Source organism: Schistosoma mansoni, chromosome W (genome assembly GCF_000237925.1).
Source record: "Schistosoma mansoni strain Puerto Rico chromosome W, complete genome".
NCBI lineage: Eukaryota > Metazoa > Platyhelminthes > Trematoda > Strigeidida > Schistosomatidae > Schistosoma > Schistosoma mansoni.
The window spans coordinates 16,338,287-16,355,107 of record NC_031502.1 but is presented as its reverse complement, the minus strand read 5'-3'; the positions used below and the strand labels follow the sequence as shown (position 1 = coordinate 16,355,107).

General features: G+C 37.3%; 2 protein-coding genes across 2 annotated transcripts in view; one reads left to right on the top strand and one right to left on the bottom strand.

Moving 5' to 3' along the window:
- The window catches only part of Smp_171850 (putative yippee protein), a gene marked incomplete at both ends in the record, with an annotated part of 47,283 nt that overhangs the window by 12,621 nt on the left and 17,841 nt on the right, over positions 1-16,821 (bottom strand). The window contains 2 exons of the mRNA XM_018788758.1: positions 16,089-16,277; positions 16,326-16,476. Coding sequence (XP_018654269.1) covers positions 16,089-16,277; positions 16,326-16,476 — 340 coding nt within the window. The remainder of the gene's footprint in view (positions 1-16,088; positions 16,278-16,325; positions 16,477-16,821) is intronic.
- Positions 7,481-12,064, top strand: Smp_091010 (putative glyoxalase II (Hydroxyacylglutathione hydrolase)). The gene is made up of 4 exons (XM_018788759.1): positions 7,481-7,705; positions 8,451-8,570; positions 8,785-9,188; positions 11,610-12,064. The coding sequence occupies exons 2-4, from the start codon at positions 8,502-8,504 to the stop codon at positions 11,920-11,922; spliced, it is 786 nt and encodes a 261-aa protein (XP_018654270.1). The 5' UTR covers positions 7,481-7,705; positions 8,451-8,501; the 3' UTR covers positions 11,923-12,064.

Sequence of the window (16,821 nt, the reverse complement as noted above, 5' to 3'; positions counted from 1 at the left end):
ATGGTTGAATTAGGTGAAACATTTGCTTGAGAAAGATCATGACAAATAAATAAACTAATTAGCAGTAAGAAATTACGAATAACACAAATGTACGTATTTTCAAAATAGCTAGACTTCAAATACTAAATAATTAACTGATAAATATCATTTCTTTAGCAGATAAAATGTAGCCACTAGCCGAACTATGAGGATTTAGTGAATGGAATGAAACAAACTAACAGCAATTTGGAGTTAAATGCTTCAAGTCAATGAAGGATTTAAAAATTAGAACCAACACTAGCGATAGCCTATTGGTAAATTTAGTTGTGATGAAATTCACCTAAACACAACAGTTTTAGGGAAGCATACAAGCTGCTGTTAACTTTACCTCACATTTAGTGAACTCTGAATCAATAACAGTATCAATATATTGATAAGCATAGCAATTTGCATTTCCAAGGGCAACAAAATTGACTTTGTAATTCCACTTAGGCAATACACAGATTTATAAGTTTGTTTGTTTGACGATTATTAGTTTTTATGGCTACTATGAAACATGAAAGAACAGACGTGAAAAGAAATATTCAGGTGCCAGTCTTTTGATAAAAGTGTAGGTTCCGGGTCGCTCTGTCCAAAAACTTCGAAGACCTTGTTATCTTGAAATGGAAAGTCAGGATTTCGCTATTCAAATGTCAATTATATATGAACACACGAATCGGTTAGTATTTAAACATACAAGATGTATGATCTCAAGTAACCAAAGATGAACAAACTACACTGGATTCTGAACTAACCTGTGAATAGGATTTCAACTACAGACGAAAGATTATATTACTAAAATGTTTTATTGGTTATATTTGACGCCTAATATATAAAGAGATTACGGCTACTGATCCAACTAGAACAAAAACTAGTTAACGCTTATCTTCCCTATGCAAAATGCCTCACGTCACTCTCAAGACCTCAGAAACCCAGTGACAATAAAAATAAAATGTGAGGATAATTTAAACTTGGCAAATCTTAATCCTGATAAACTAATTATTATTGTGATGTCTATCGTCACATATATACTTACCTCCAAGTGCTTCTATATAAACATTCTATTTACCACTTCTGATAGGTCAGCCAGACATGCAACACAGTTAGAAAGTAAGCAAACAGTAACTGCAAGGTTTCAAGTACTAGAAGCAGAAATCTATTCCTGATTACGAAGTCCGAACTCAGTTGAGTGTCATTCAGATGAGATAACATGTAATCGGTAGTTTAAACGAACCCTAAGCATATTTGAAAGTTACTAACAAGCAACATAATATGAGAGTTAACAGCACTACTACTTATAAAACAAAGTCATATTCCCGAAAACAAATCAACTTACCGTCCCACAAAACGATTTCTGACAAACGGTGAGGTTAGGATGATTAATTATAGGGAGTGGATGATAGTTTGATGTCTGGTTTGATATTAAATCCATTTGACCTGGCATAAGCGCTGTGCGCTTTTGCACAACATTCTGTATATCATCATGAAAATCACAGGTATATAGGGACCCAGGACAAGTTGCAGAGGTCGGGAGCTGACCGCGGTAGATATTAGATTTTACTCCATTCTGATGAGGCATCGTAGATGACTCTAGTATTCGTGTCTAACCTTATCTGATCATCACAAACCAACCATCCTAACTACGCGCGTTAACAGCCAAATCGAAAGCGCAAGGCTGATTGTGAAGCTAATAATGGTACAATTAAACTACATTATTTCACCATACTTTCTGATTTTTCGGATATTTGCTTAACTTTTGGTCAAAAACTTCAGTTAATTCTGAGTTGAAGCAATGATTAATAATGCTTTTCGAAAGAGCTATACTATACATGTCTTAAGTTAGTCTGCATACGTAACATTAAATTGGACCAAGAAGACTTAAAACGTAATCTCAGTTGTTGTAGGAAGACTACGTCAAACACTTTTTACTCAAGTGTCCTATCTGCATTAACTTCGTAAGAATGTAACAAGTAGATAAAGAGTCTAGCTAAGTAAACCTGGACACACCCTAACATGTCTGGGGTTTTGAATAGCGATATTCTAAGACATTGACCTGTTGGTAGGCCAAGAAGAAAAGCTTTCTTGATGGAATTAGCATATGTTCTGGAGAATTATATATCCCAAGGGCAAATTACATCGTCGGTTACTGGGAGGTGGGCAGCATCATCTACATAAATAAAGATCAGCCTTTGAAGGTGAACCATCCGGGCAGCTTACAAACTTTAAATTCTCTCGATCAACAACTACAGTGTAATGGCTTTGAGTTGGTAAACTTAGGTTAAGGGACCTTAATATCAGAGTGAAATCGCTCGAAACGAGGTTCGTAAACGATCTTGATTACTCTTGCATATGCCTCTTTGCTTCAGAAGACAGCTAGCTATACTAAAGCTCTTTCTTTCCATCTTTGTAATCAATATATGTGAGAAATAAGCCAATAGTTGCTCTAAATACCTTTATGAGCCAGGTTGCAGAACCTTACGAGCGTGTTGTAGCAATGCCGATTTTTAGAATTATGTGACTATGACCGGGGTATACCATCAGGGACATTCGGAAACTCTTTGCTTACTGGTGACACTGTTTCTGGTGTTGTAAAACTTGCTGATTGAAACCACCCTACCCACTAGTCAATATCCTGCATTAATCGCAAGATATGTCTCACTTTTGCCACTTATTGAAGTCGTAGTGGATTGTACAACACTTAATCTATAGTTTTATTCAGGCTGTTGGTTATTCAGTTGCCCGAAATATGTTTATTTGCAATGAGTTTATATTGGATTTATTTTATGTGAGATCGATCAAATATTTCTTGAATTTTTATAGTGGAATGATGGTGAGTTGATTATGCTGTTGATTTTCTAGTTCCATTATCGCGAAGAATAATTCACTACACTCCTTATATGCTTCTACTTTCTTCAGGATTATTCGAGCAGGTGCTTGAACTTGCAGTGGTCATTAAGCAATCTATGGGATGCTATAGAGACTTCAGTCTAATTGTCCTTAGAGAATCATGATAACCTTATTATACAGTTATATGAGGCTGATTAATGTTTATGGCAATCCTTAAAATACGAATTTGAAAATATTTATGTATTGCATCCCTCCCTCAAACACTTTTGATTGATCACAATTGACAGTCCTTGATACTATACATGACAACTATACTATTTAAAAATTGGAATGCTGGATTATTTCAGAAAATAAAAGTTTTCTGAATGTGAAGTTGTATTTCCTCTCTTTCTCACATTTAGACCAACCAAAAACGTAGCCATCATTGTCCAATGAAAAGCCAGTTGTCAGGAAAATAAAAACTATTAACTTCAAACGAGCAGCATTTTGAAAATTTGACAACCTAAATCATGTCGTTCCACATATCCATATCGAACAGAGAAATAGAGAATATGTTTTGAGAGACATCTGATGTCTTTGGATTTCTAAATGAACGAGGGTTACCGAAACAACAGTTACGGTACTCAAGCTTTTCTTTATTTTATTACATAGGTAAACATCACAAAGAGAGCGAATTTTTAATAAATATATATTCAGAAGGAGAGGGAATCATCTGAAGCCGATAATATTTTCATCAATACGAAGGTATGTCTCTTCAAGCATCCTGTGTATAACAAACTAGGCAAGCCTTCGGTTTTGGATGTTGGTTATTTACCCGTATTCGTACGGCAGATGGATTGTTCACTGTAACCAGATGTTCAGTGACTCATCACCATGACTCACTCCGCGTCATTCATGAGCGAAGCCCATATATCTGTCGCTTGACAGATCAAACAAAGAGCGTTCGCCTTTTACTGCTATCAGGAGCTGCAGCATTTATAGTAACTGATTTCTTTTACAAAGCTTAAGAAAAACAAACCATTGTATAGGGTATCTGCAATATGCATCTCAGTGTGCTTGCACAGTCAAAAACTCTGGTTTTTACATGTAGTTTTAAAACCTTTGCTGCCATATTGTTCAGTTGATGGGAGCAACGAAGACAGTTAGTTGCAGAGCTGTTTATTGTGTACACGGGATCAGAAGGACATATTCTGCCGGCCTACGTAAACCACAGGGAATGGCATCGCTTTTCGACGTAATAATGAAGGAATTCCGTTATACCAGTCAGTGGCACTGGATACGTCAGTGAAGATGTCAGTAACCTATAAGATTATAGACTGATACATCTGATCTTATTGCAAGGTTTTTAGTCTTTTTCCGTGATTGTGTTTTTTCTGGTGTGTCGGTCGAAGGTTCGTTAGTGACGAAAGCAGTGAGACTCTGAATGTTTTTAGTGCAAACTCCACAGTTGCCCACCATATTTTGTTCAGAGTTCACTTTATACGGAACTTTATGCTGAGATAGGGTAAAACATTACTGAATCATTATATCTTTAGAATGTACTAATCAGTGTATTTTAACTGCTCTTGAAAGTAACGTTTGTGACACTAAACGATAATCAATGCGTTCGGTTCGTTAATATCATTTTAAGATTTCAATTTTACATCACTGCTACTGAACATGAAAATCTTACCTTCTTCCGTTGTCTTGAGAACAACTTACCAACGAAGAAATAAAAATGGAGTCTGGCGTTCAGGCCATATTCACTGATCTTATAATTCGTTATTACCAGCTGAACACAACGAACACCTACGTAGTAGATTTGATGAAAGTACATATCCACTTTTTATTATCAGTATTTTCAGTAGAATCGGTGCCAACCGTTTTAAGATATTTGTGATATAATTCTATCTGTTCACATGTACTGGAGCAAATTGTAGTGACATATCTACTTCAGAATACTCTCTCAGTTCGCTATTCTGAAGCAACATATTAAATACTTGCACCCGCGTACCGCAACCTGTAATATACTTATATACACTCACATGTGGATAGTTTGCTTTCATAGTCTTTACATCAACAGCAGTGATCTGCTTACCGGTCCGATCCCTCATGATTTTTACTACGCCATCTATTGATGGGGATTGCAGAATCACCAGTTTCAAATTTTCTTTATCTTCCGAGGAAAAGTTTCTGCAGCAAGAGACTATTTAAATATGAGAACACTTAAAATTCATGTAATCCGACGAACGCCCGACAAACCCATAGCAACTGAAAAACGGAATGACCGCCGCATGTCAGGCCTTTCAAGGCGAGTGAAACGAGACGGCGGGCGGCTTTGAATGAGCTTGGAGTGGTATTGGTCCTAACAACAATCCTCAAAGCTGAACATGAGATACCTGGGAAAATAGACCTTCAGCATATAACACTAATAGAAGGTTGATAATGGTGAGAGCGGAGACGTGCAATTAATTCATTGGAATCCAACCGGGTGGAGTGGCTCAGCCTTGCAGGCATGGTCATTCTGTATGACTTGTTCTTACTCATACTAAATATATTGTTCAATCTCCAGTCTGAATGTGTTCTGCATCATATATTGGCAATTTTTATGGTACGATGAATCAGTGTAGACATTGATGTGACTTCCAGGTAAGATCTTATAGATCAGACAGTCACATCATGACAGATCTACAATTTTAGGATTAGGTCTATTATTAGAGCAATACCAAAAACGAAGTAGACCATAATTCTACAAGCTTACCTTTTTTTCCATCCTCAGGTATGCGTCTAGTTGTATCTACGAATACCTAATTGGGATAGATATGCCACTCTGTAAAAGTGTTAACGGTTTTAAAAATCAATGCAGAAAACTATCAGCGGCCTTAGTGAGACGGGGACATTCGTTGGGAAGCACTGTTTACATAATTGATGGGCAGTTAAAGAAGTGGATTTGATCCATAAAAGCGTGGTCACAATTTCAACGAAAATCTACAACAAGTAATGATAAACGATACAAAAATCCAATGGAAATGATCTTATTATCATCTTTTTTCCCCCTTTTTTTGTTTTAATTAGGTCTTCTCACACTGTTTGGACTTACCAACTAGTACCCAAAGTCTTTACTGCCTTGAGACAAATGTACTCACTCAGACGGAAAAATATTACTTACGCCTGTTACTCCAAGTGGATCATAGGCCACCGACTAGTATTCACCAGTCCACTCTGTCCTGGACCTTCCTTTCTAGTTCTACCCAACCTTTTTTCGTTCTTCTCATACCTGTCTCCATTCCCCGGTGTATTGTGTTCTTTGGTCCTCCTCTCCTTTTTGGCCTTGAAAATTGCAAGTGAGGGCTTGCCTTGTGACGAAGTTGGGTGATTTCCTCAATGTGGGTCTCATCCATTTCTAGCGCTTGTTCCTAGTTTGTTCCCTTCCACAGTAGGCTGTTACTGATAGTGTCTGGCCAGCAGATCCGAAGTATTTATCGTAGACAACTGTTAATAAACACCTGTATCTTCTGAATGATGGTTTTCGTAGTTCTCCAAGTTTCCGCTCCATACAGTAGAACTGTCTTGACATTTGTATTGAAAATTCTGATCTTAGTGTTGGTTGACAATTGTTTTGAGTTTCAGATGTTCTTCGGTTGTAAATATGCTGCTCTCGCTTTGCCGATCCTCGCCCTCACGTCTGCGTCAGATCCACTGTGTTCATCAATGATGCTGCTCATATACGTAAAGGTTTCAGCATCCTCCAAAGCTTCTTCTTTGTCAAGTGTGATTCGATTGATGCATGTTGTGTTGTATCGGAGAGTCTTGCTATCCCCTTTGTGTATATTGAGACCTACTGCTGCTGAGGCTGCTGTTACACTAGTTGGCTTCACTCGCATTTGTTTTTGCCCGTTTGATAGAAGAGCCAGATCATCTGCGAAGTCGAAATCGTTCAGCTGCATCCTAGCTGTCCATTGTACCCCGTGCTTCCCTCCAGATGTTGATGTCTTCATTATCCGGTAGATCACCGGAAGAAAGAGAAAGGGTGAGAGTAAGCAACCTTGCCTGACACTGGTCTTTACCTCAAACGAGTCAGTGAGTTGTCCTCCATGGACGATTTGGCAGTTTAATCTATCATAGGAATTCCGTATGATATTGACTATCTTCTCAGGCACGCCCTAGTGTCGAAGAAGCCTCCATAGTGTTGTCCTGTTCACGCTATCAAATGCTTTCTCGTAGTCAATGAAATTGATGTAGAGTGATGAATTCCATTCAATTGATTGTTCCACAATTATTCGTAGAGTTGCGATATACATATCCACAAATAACTACCAAACTGATAAGAATTACTGAAGTTGAGTAGCTAGGACACCACCCATTGAACACTACCAAATACCTGAAAGTGTAATAAAACAACAAGAGGTAGCCACAAATTAATCAAGCACTTATACAAGCTCATGACGAAGAGCAGTAGCAAAATTTATTTCATTAGACAGATTTCCGAGAGATCAAACGAGGATCTGTGCCCCTACATAAACAAGAACCTTTCCACATAACTCAAATTTAGATTTCAAAGAACTATCTTTTCGCAATATCTGCTGATTAAATTTTGAAAGTTGTTTAAGTTTGTTACTTCGGTTCAAGGGCATTTGGGAAGGAATTGGGCCAGCTGCTTCTCGTCTCGATCCCAATATTGTCGTAATCTGACACTCGTGCTATTACTGATTGTTGTCTATTGCTCTCCTTAGTAATTATAAGTGCGTTGCTGGGTCGTCGACTCGCCGTTTCTTCCGTCTTTTCCAGCCCTCACGCTACTTTGCATGCTTCCTTAGTCGGCACAGTACCTTCTGGCTCAAACCGCTACAATCGTCTCTAAGTGAGTTGCAGTGCATTCAAGATCTTACACACATGGTTCATACTTTCTGAGATTGGTTGATTTCTCTTGTTTTGTATTCGTGATATATGCTACTCTGGATGTTTTGTTTGATACAACGTAACCACTAACCAAATTCAAGTGCTTTAAAGACTGTGGGCCACACAGTGACAGTTCTATCTCTTTTTAAAACTCAAATTAACTGACAGGTCTTGAGAAGTAGAGTTAGGTAGACAATATAATTCATGATTAAGGTGCCAGGAACTGTAAACAAACGGTTGTCTACTGGCATTTCGTGATATATTTACGTTATCTCGTCAGTAAATATGTTTGCAATTCACTGAAATTTTGTGTTACATAGTGTAGCATACGATGGCTTTCTATGAATCCCATTACTATGTTTCATTTTCCTCCTGTTAATCTGTTCTGTGAAAATTTGATTGATGGAATGAAGATATGCTCTTAAAAGCAGGCGAAAGCACATCGCACATGTTCAAACCTGTAAATATTGTCTTTGCAGTCGTTTGGTAGCTCGTTTGCAGGTTGGTATTCATTTCTATTATTTCGACAAACTTAAATTGTTTCCTGGTGACTTATCACAGTCATGCTTGGGTTGCATTGTTTCAGATTTTTGTTTTTAAATGTCGTATTTTGGATCAGATTTAAATCACCTGAATTTCATTAATCTAGTCCCACTTTTGAGGCTTCTACATCTACTTTGCCTGAGCAGTTTTGTCCTCCATTTCAGGTCAGAAAGATAAGAATCCCATTTATAAAACTTGGCAAATTGTTTTGCGTGATGGAAGTCATAACTATACCTGCTTTGTCGGATAACTACATGTATGTAGTTATCGATAGGGCGTCAAATGTAAGTTGAATACTTTTTTGTCGTATAGTCCACCTAAAAACACTTTCGATTTAGAGATTCCCATCTCCAGCTATTAGAAATTTCAGTGTTCTTATTGAGTCTCAATTTTATCAACCTAAATTAAATAATAATTCGAGAATATCCTGTAGTTTTAATTATTTAGCACAAATTAAAGAAAATATCTAACATTTTTTTGTGTATAATCTAATACAAGATATGCGCAGTTGTGGATCCAGTGGAACCTGATAAAATTTTGAGTGCAGTCACGCAGCGCGGTTTGCGACTTGAATCCATATTGACAACTCACCATCACTTGGACCACGCTGGAGGAAACCTCGATCTTGTAACTAAATGCAGGAAACAAGGCTTAGAGGGACTAAAGGTGTACGGAGGAGATGATCGTATTGGTGGTTTGACTGATACTGTGTCGCACGGATATAAAATAAAGATTGGTAGCAACCTCAACGTTTATTGCTTGGCTACACCATGTCATACTACTGGTCATATATGTTATCTGGTTACCGAGGAAAACAGTACCAAGGAAGGAGCTGTATTTACTGGCGACACGTTGTTCCTTGGGGGCTGTGGAAGATTTTTTGAAGGGACTGCTGAACAAATGTAAGTCAGTGTAACTTATGGCCATCTATAACGCGAACTGGTTGAGGTTAAAATTACTAAGTTTCAGTTCTGGCTAAGCAGTGAACTGGTTGCTGAGAGGTTGAAAGCTCTCGAAGTCAGTCTCTGGTAAAGCGGTTCTTCCACCGTGTGGGATACCAGGAAGTAATAACCGCCCTTACACTTCTAACAGCACTCAGGACCACTATATTTCCCTCGTATATGGTTGGTAATGATCACTTGATATATCCCAAGTAAAATGAGGCTTTACTGTTTGATCCAGTGTTTTGTTAGCCGAGACCAACTTGTTATAAATGCCTTCAGGTTATCCAGATCATCAAGTATTCGTCTAGTCTCTACCAGCTTAGGTTTCATTTCAGAGCAAACAGTAATCCAGATTTCAAGTGCATAAACTAGGTGTATTCTGTCTTATAATATTTCAGCTAGATTTAATCCGCTGATCCACTGTGCTTTTATTTTCTCTGGTCGTCTTGTCCATAAAAGACCTTTAAAACTGTCAGACTTGCTCACATTCTAGACATGCATTATTACTCAAGATAGTTAGAGGGTTGGATTCTGTCATCGCCTTCACCAAACGGAACTGTCATCTGCGTATCTCAAGTCAAGAAATAATTCTAGCAGATCAATTTCTAAAACGTCAGACGATAAGAGCACTTTCTACCAAAGACTGTCTATCAAAGTTGTGTAAAAGTGAGAAAAGCGGTCAACACTGACGAATCACACAACATGGGGTTGGTAACTGCGATAACAGTTACCCATAAACTGTAAATTGACCAGTAGTATTTGAAGAGCGTGTATAAGATTTATTTATTTCTCTGTTACACCTTTTAATCCCAGATACTACCACACAACTTGTCCATTCACGAAGTCGAACTCCTTATGATCAGTAAATGCATCTTTGGTTGGAAATCAGTAGATATATCTGTATTCTAGAATCACTACCAGGTTTAAAACCGTCTTGGTCTTCTCGGGTTCGATCTCACGAGCCGTAGTTAGGCCTTAGGTAATTGTTGGGGATAATATTCCAAACATTATGTTAGTCAGACTAACTTTTGTAGTTACCATAAAGCTATCGAGACTAGCCAGGTGAGATTACATCAAGTTTCCAGACTATATAATATCTATTGGCCTAATTACTAAAACCGAACCTCCATTCTTAAAGAGTAGTTCATCAGAACCTCTCATTTTAGATTCTCTATGGCTTTTGTAGTTTTATCAGAAGTCGGGCAGCTTATAACGACATCCCATTGAGGTTATTTAGTAACTGTAGGCGACTGAAAAAAAGCTGGAGTTCAGTTAAGCTGTTCTTCGAAGTACTCTCCCCATCATTCCAATCTCTCTGATGTTGAATAAATGATTACTCCATCCTTTCCCGATATTTTTCGACTGACTTCCGAATCCCGATTGTCTATTCATTTGACAAGTTTGAAAAAGTTGTCCATTGTTACCTATTGCTACAAACTTTTCCGCCTCTTTTGCTATCGCTCTCAACACTACTGCACAGCGAAAGCAGGAAAGTTACACACCGTTGTGTTGTTTTCGTCCACACTAAATGACTTTGTATTCAAATCCTTTTACCGTCACCGTGTTTTCTCACTGTTCACGTTTCATAAAATTAAGCCTTAAAATCTCATACGTTTGTACGGCTTGATATTGAGCTCATTGAAAGATCTTTTAGCTGAATTTCGTTATTTCATTGTTCTGGGAATTATCAAATTATTAAGATAAACACGAATACTGGTTGAAAATAGAAAAAGGCGATCTTATGGATTCATATGTACTGGTTTGGATTTTGAACCAACATTTTCAACATTGCTTAAGTTTCTAAGAATTAAAATGGTTAAGTTATTGTTTTTAAAGTTGCTAATGCGGAACAAGTAGTAGTGTTAAATTTATTTAAATAAGAGTTAAATAATAACTAACAGAGGAATAGGAAGTGCACTTCTCGTCCCATTTAGATTCTTTGGTTGTTTGTGTCTACCTGTGTTGATGTTTACACTGGGACTCAAAGCCAGTACCTTTTGCTTCAAACGACCACTTAACTATTAAGTCACAATAGGACAGAACACATGTACTGGATTCTACTGCTAGCCATTGTCCAACTATGCTTAAAATCCTTGTGACTGAGTAAAACTATCGAGGCAATGGGCTCAAGATACACATCCCAGAACAAAGTGATCATTTGCAGTCCCTAACATCAATGAGTAGATTCACGTAATCTTTCCAAATATAATTTGAGTAGAAAGTTATAACGGCAAAAAACATGTTTTCAAAATGCCTGTACTCGATAGTCCAGAAATGCTAGTCAGACTGGTCAGCTTCAGTCCATTATTTGTTTTACCGTGGTAACCCACTTTTGTGTCACATTGAGAAATGCCTGTATATATATTTATTTTACTGTAGGTTTAAGGCACTTATTGAAGTTCTTTCCAAGTTACCAACAACAACAAAAGTCTATTGTGGGCACGAATATACTGTAAAAAATCTTGAATTCGGTTTAACTGTTGAGCCAAAAAATGAAGCGCTTAAACATCGGTTAGAAGCCGTAAAACGTTTACGTGCGTCTAATCAAGCAAGTGTTCCCGGTACAATTGGGGAGGAATTAGCAACCAATCCTTTCATGCGTGTTTCTGAACCAGATGTGCTTGCACATGCGAAAACTACAGATCCCATCAAAGCCATGAAGACAATTCGTGAAGAAAAAGATCGCTTTTAGATTTAAAGGTCATCTGTCTTAAACCAGTGATGTATTACAATTTCTTCAATGAAGTTAGTATGCCCTTTTACATTCTTATCTTGACCCTGAACATAGATGAAACATATCTATTGAATTAATCAAATAAAACTGTTACTAATGATTTATTTGTTCTGTGATTAAATACATGGATTTACGGTGTCCTGGTTTCGATGACGAAGGATATGTAGTGCTTTAGTCCTCCAATACACTCACTATACACCTAAAACCTTTGGTCATATAATACTTTGTTTTGTTGTTATTATAGCAGAGTGTGTTCATGTACGCGTAGTAACTAATTAATTTGTGATTATTCCCTAGTAATTCACGTCGAAAATGTTTTTCGTCATTGCTTGCCACATCGTAAGTTGTTACTAGTTGTACAGGAATGAATTTCCAGCTCATTACATTAGTTTTATATCTAACTACTCTGTTTTGTATCAAGCCGATAAGAGCCATTGGTGGTTTGTTTAGTCTCTTACTAGCCATATTATTTAACCATTGTTAAGGTCTCAGTAATTTAGCATAGGATCTGATTCTAGCTATATATTTTTTTGAATGTTTTTGTGTACTTTATCCACCACATAATAGCCTCCCAAACACCCAATTAGACTAACATGATCATATAGATAAAATACTAGAGCATAGCCTGGGAATCTCGATAGATAAATAATGGGAGTATTTGTACTACGAAGTTGTGTAGTTCATGGTCAATTGACTTGTTTTGGACAGGTAAAGTTAACATTGGTTAGTTCAGAGAGCCATGAACATTAATTAGGGGGATACGGGTTAATTCACTCAGTAATGAAAAACGAATACTCTTAGTTTAATTTTCACCTTTTCCTAACAGATGGAGAGCATCAAGATCTGAATCTATAGAAACATGTGTTTATTTATGTACTTCTTGGTAGTCACGTGTTGTCGCGAATTCGTACTTCGAAGTATTCGCCGGCGTAGGTTGTATAGTTCCATCTGCTTAATGTGATTACGGTTATAGTATTAAATCATGTAGTGTAGATAACAACAAAAGATTGTATGTGTGCAAATAAAAGGCCTTGTCAAATTAATAGTTTAGCAGGGGATCATAATGTGGTTGGAGTTAGCTAACTAAAATGTTTGTTACAATAATTAAAGGTTATAGAAGGGTCAAATCAAATGAAGTGATGTCAGAAACAATTATGAGTGAATTCATAGAAATATGAGGAATAATTAAAGACAGCGGGATATTTTCAAATACGAAGTATAATAATGATGGTTTAAGCTCACTATATAGATAAGGGTAAGACGTCTTTTGTACACGCAATTCTGGGAGTTCTCACGGATGGTAAGAGCTAGTGTTTTAGAAGGTTGGATACAAGGAAATCTGGGTAGATTTGGACTAATAGTATAGAACATGTAGACCAGTGGAGTGATTGTAATTGGTTAGATATTCAGCTATGCAACGCCTAGTTGCTGCCCCCTCACTCTTGTAGAACCACATTAGGATATGTTCTCTTATCCAAGTTGAAAGCAGCTGCTGGCTACAGCCTATATGCCTTCCTCTACAACAACAGATGAACTGGTAGATGTACGTACAGGTAGTCAGACAAGGAAGCTTATATATCACGGATTCAAAAAACAAGTTCCTACTAGTGAACGTTAGTCGCAGCTTTGCTCCTCGGAATGTTCTTTTTATTGCCGCCGTTAACCGATTTTTAATTACACCAGAAGTTTGGTCACCTTTAAATTTCAGATTCATATGAAGATGTTTCTTTGAAACGGAATTGCCGGATCCCTTTTCCCGACTTCCATTTATAATCTCTATGAAGCGACTTGTATATCCGTTTACAGCCAAAGTTGCAAGTTGTCTGTCACTGCATTCCGTATAAAATATATGTATTTGGCAACACAAAGAGCCAACCAGATTCCTCGTTCTGCTTAGTGAACCCAGCCATAGAAGTTGGCCATTCCGTGCTTTTTCCTGTTAAAAGCGCATCAAGGACTGAAGTAGAATGAATTACTTGATTTCCTGATGTGAAATACCTGAAAAGATGGTATGTATCGAAAGAGTGCTAAATGTCAATCAACTCAACATTCTTGTCTCAGATGACAAACATGTCGTCCATGTCTTTTTTATAGATTAAATCGACTAATGATCGAACTAAGTTGATTGTTTTCCAGCTTGGGTATGAAACAGTCTGTTAAGATTGAGCCCAATGGAGACTCCGACTCTTTGTTGAAACTGGACTGGACATTAAAGGTACAACTTAACAATAGTTCTCAAGTAGTCGGTTGGTAGGCCTACATCCATGTATTTAGAATCAATATGATCACATATGTACCATATAGTTCCAGTTAATGGTACGCCGGTGAACAGAGAACTAATATCAAGCAAGGGAATGAGTTTTCCGGAAGTACTAGCATTCTTAATACTTTTAATAAACTGAAAAAGTATCAACAGAATACTTAGATCCTCACCTTATAACTGCTCCCAATTTTTCAGCTAGCGATTAGGTGTTAGGGTAAATTAGACGTGTCCAACATAGATCGTGACACTAATCCAGGTTTAATTACTTTCGGCAATTCACATAAGCGCGGGATGATCGAACCCATTGCACATATGTGATTATACAAGTCTGCGGTTATTGTCTCCATATTCAGATTTTTAACGTCAGTTAGCTGTTTTCCAATTTGTAGGTTTTTGTCTACTTCTTTAGGCTTGGGAAATTTAGTACCATCTTGTTCAAGTAACCTTGAGCACCAAGAAGTACCACACCAGACCCTTTGTCAGGTCTACTTTACGACTCAGTCCTTATTTCTTTTCAGAAGAATCTGCTGATATATATAACTTTTGGTTAATAAGTCATTATGACCATTTTGCGTTAATGCATCCATGACAATAATTAAGTACCGTGGTTATGAAATGCTGAAATTCTTGTGATGTTGGAATGAGATCATAAGTTTGATTTACTAGGTTTCGGGATTGTATTTGCGTATGAAGTTTATTGGTTTTTACAGGATTTGGAGCCCTCTGATAAGACCTGCATTTGGATTGACGAAAGTATGATTAAACATGTATTTCTCGGAATTCATTTGAAAATTATTATCTTATTCACATCTACATGTTTTAAGTATTTGAGTTTAGCTGTGTGGGATCACTGTTCAGTGACAGTAAAAACAATCCTCAAACTGTTCACGTTCATCTAACGACGATCCATATGATGAGTGACTTCTTAGAAATATGTCGAGTTATATTCCAACTAATCGGGACTTAATAGCATCGATACGATTAAGTGTATGACGTTCGAGGGTTTTAGCTTTATCCAATCTCAGATCTTTATAAGCGATTCATGAGTAAAAAATTTCATCATGTAGTATATTTTCGATGTCTAACAAGCAAGCCCTTCTAAAAGAATTAAGGGACACAAGAGACCTACACTTCCTGTTCATCAACTAGGAACCATTGCTATAGATAAGCCAAAAGTGAAACATGAATGAGTGAATAACAAATCAGGACTGCCAAAGGAAATCATTACAAGTAATAGGTGTGATTACTTTGACGTGGAGTAATGTGCATATGTCTAACACCAAAGTGATTGCATTAAGACTGAGTTATGTTTACTGGGTACACAGAAGTTAGTAATCCCAATCCGAATCCAAGATCCAGCTCCTTACAGAATACTGTGAGGACCAAACCAGCCACTTTAATAATATCACTAACATACTTAAACAGATTGTGAGTAAATAGAGCCCCACATGCTGTACCAAACCACATAGATTTACAAGTAATTAGAGCCACACCAAAAAACATAAGCAAAGATTATCGGACCATGCAGTTTCGGGAGAAATGAAGCTGGGGACTCCAATGTAATGAGAATGTGGTTTGTTAAACACTATAAAACTTTATAGTTTATTTTCTGGTTCTGAATACACAAAGTAACGAATACGGCGTAACATGAATAGACTGAGTGCAAGTCAGCAGTCATTGTAAGATTGTGCTTACAAATCGAATAGTAAGTAAAGATAATATGTTTAACCAGAAAAAAGTCTGTTCATTCAAGAAAAACTATGAAATTGAACGTCAAATGAGGAGTAATATGGTATATGATAATATATATATATATGTATATACATAACGTGTCACAATAACTAGATCAGTCATACGATTACTGCTCCTCTCCAAGTGGGTCGGCAAGACCTTCTGTTTCCATTATAAGTGCTCTTTCTAATATCACCTTGCCTTCCTTGTATCGTTGACTCTCCTCCATAGCATGTTCATACATCCAACCCAACTTGGTATTGCACTTGATGCACACAACATCTCTTACTAAGTGACGCCCAGTCAACATAACACGGTCCTGAAACGAACACAATCGTTATCTGGAGTTGCTCAATACCAAACGTACTTGTATATCACTGTGAACTATGTTAACAACACGATTGAATAAGAATGCGCGGCCAGTAGCACCTGTAAAGCGAGTGCTAAGTATCTCGCTCCTATTTGTCAGTGGGGTTTCACAATACTGACAGTGTATAATCCTATGTCCACCCATATGCTCTATGAAAATCCGACCCATCTTGGCGATTCGCTAGTCTAAAAAGGAAACGAAAACTACTGAATACAGCTGATTCCTAGCAAGTCGACCTCAGAATCGATACATTAAAACAAACGGTTTGCTTTGTGGTAGTAAAAACTCCCCATATACTTTTATGATACGTTTTTAGCATTAAATAAACACTCAGTGATTAAATGAGAAAATTTATTTCCTTTAATTCGGGTTGATAATTTGAGGGTGATAGGAAGCTACATGGACTGACTAGTTGATGTTAATTCTAACTGGAAAAGGTAAGTTAGGTGAACCAGCTTCACAAATAAAAGTCCTCGCATGTTTATAGATGAAG

Excerpts from the sequence above, each read along its gene's own strand:
- Smp_091010 (XM_018788759.1), top strand. The coding sequence starts at position 8,502 with ATGGAAGTCATAACTATACCTGCTTTGTCGGATAACTACATGTATGTA. Across the intron at positions 8,571-8,784 it reads TTATCGATAGGGCGTCAAAT|ATATGCGCAGTTGTGGATCC; the intron begins GTAAGTTGAATA and ends ATCTAATACAAG. Across the intron at positions 9,189-11,609 it reads GAAGGGACTGCTGAACAAAT|GTTTAAGGCACTTATTGAAG; the intron begins GTAAGTCAGTGT and ends ATTTTACTGTAG.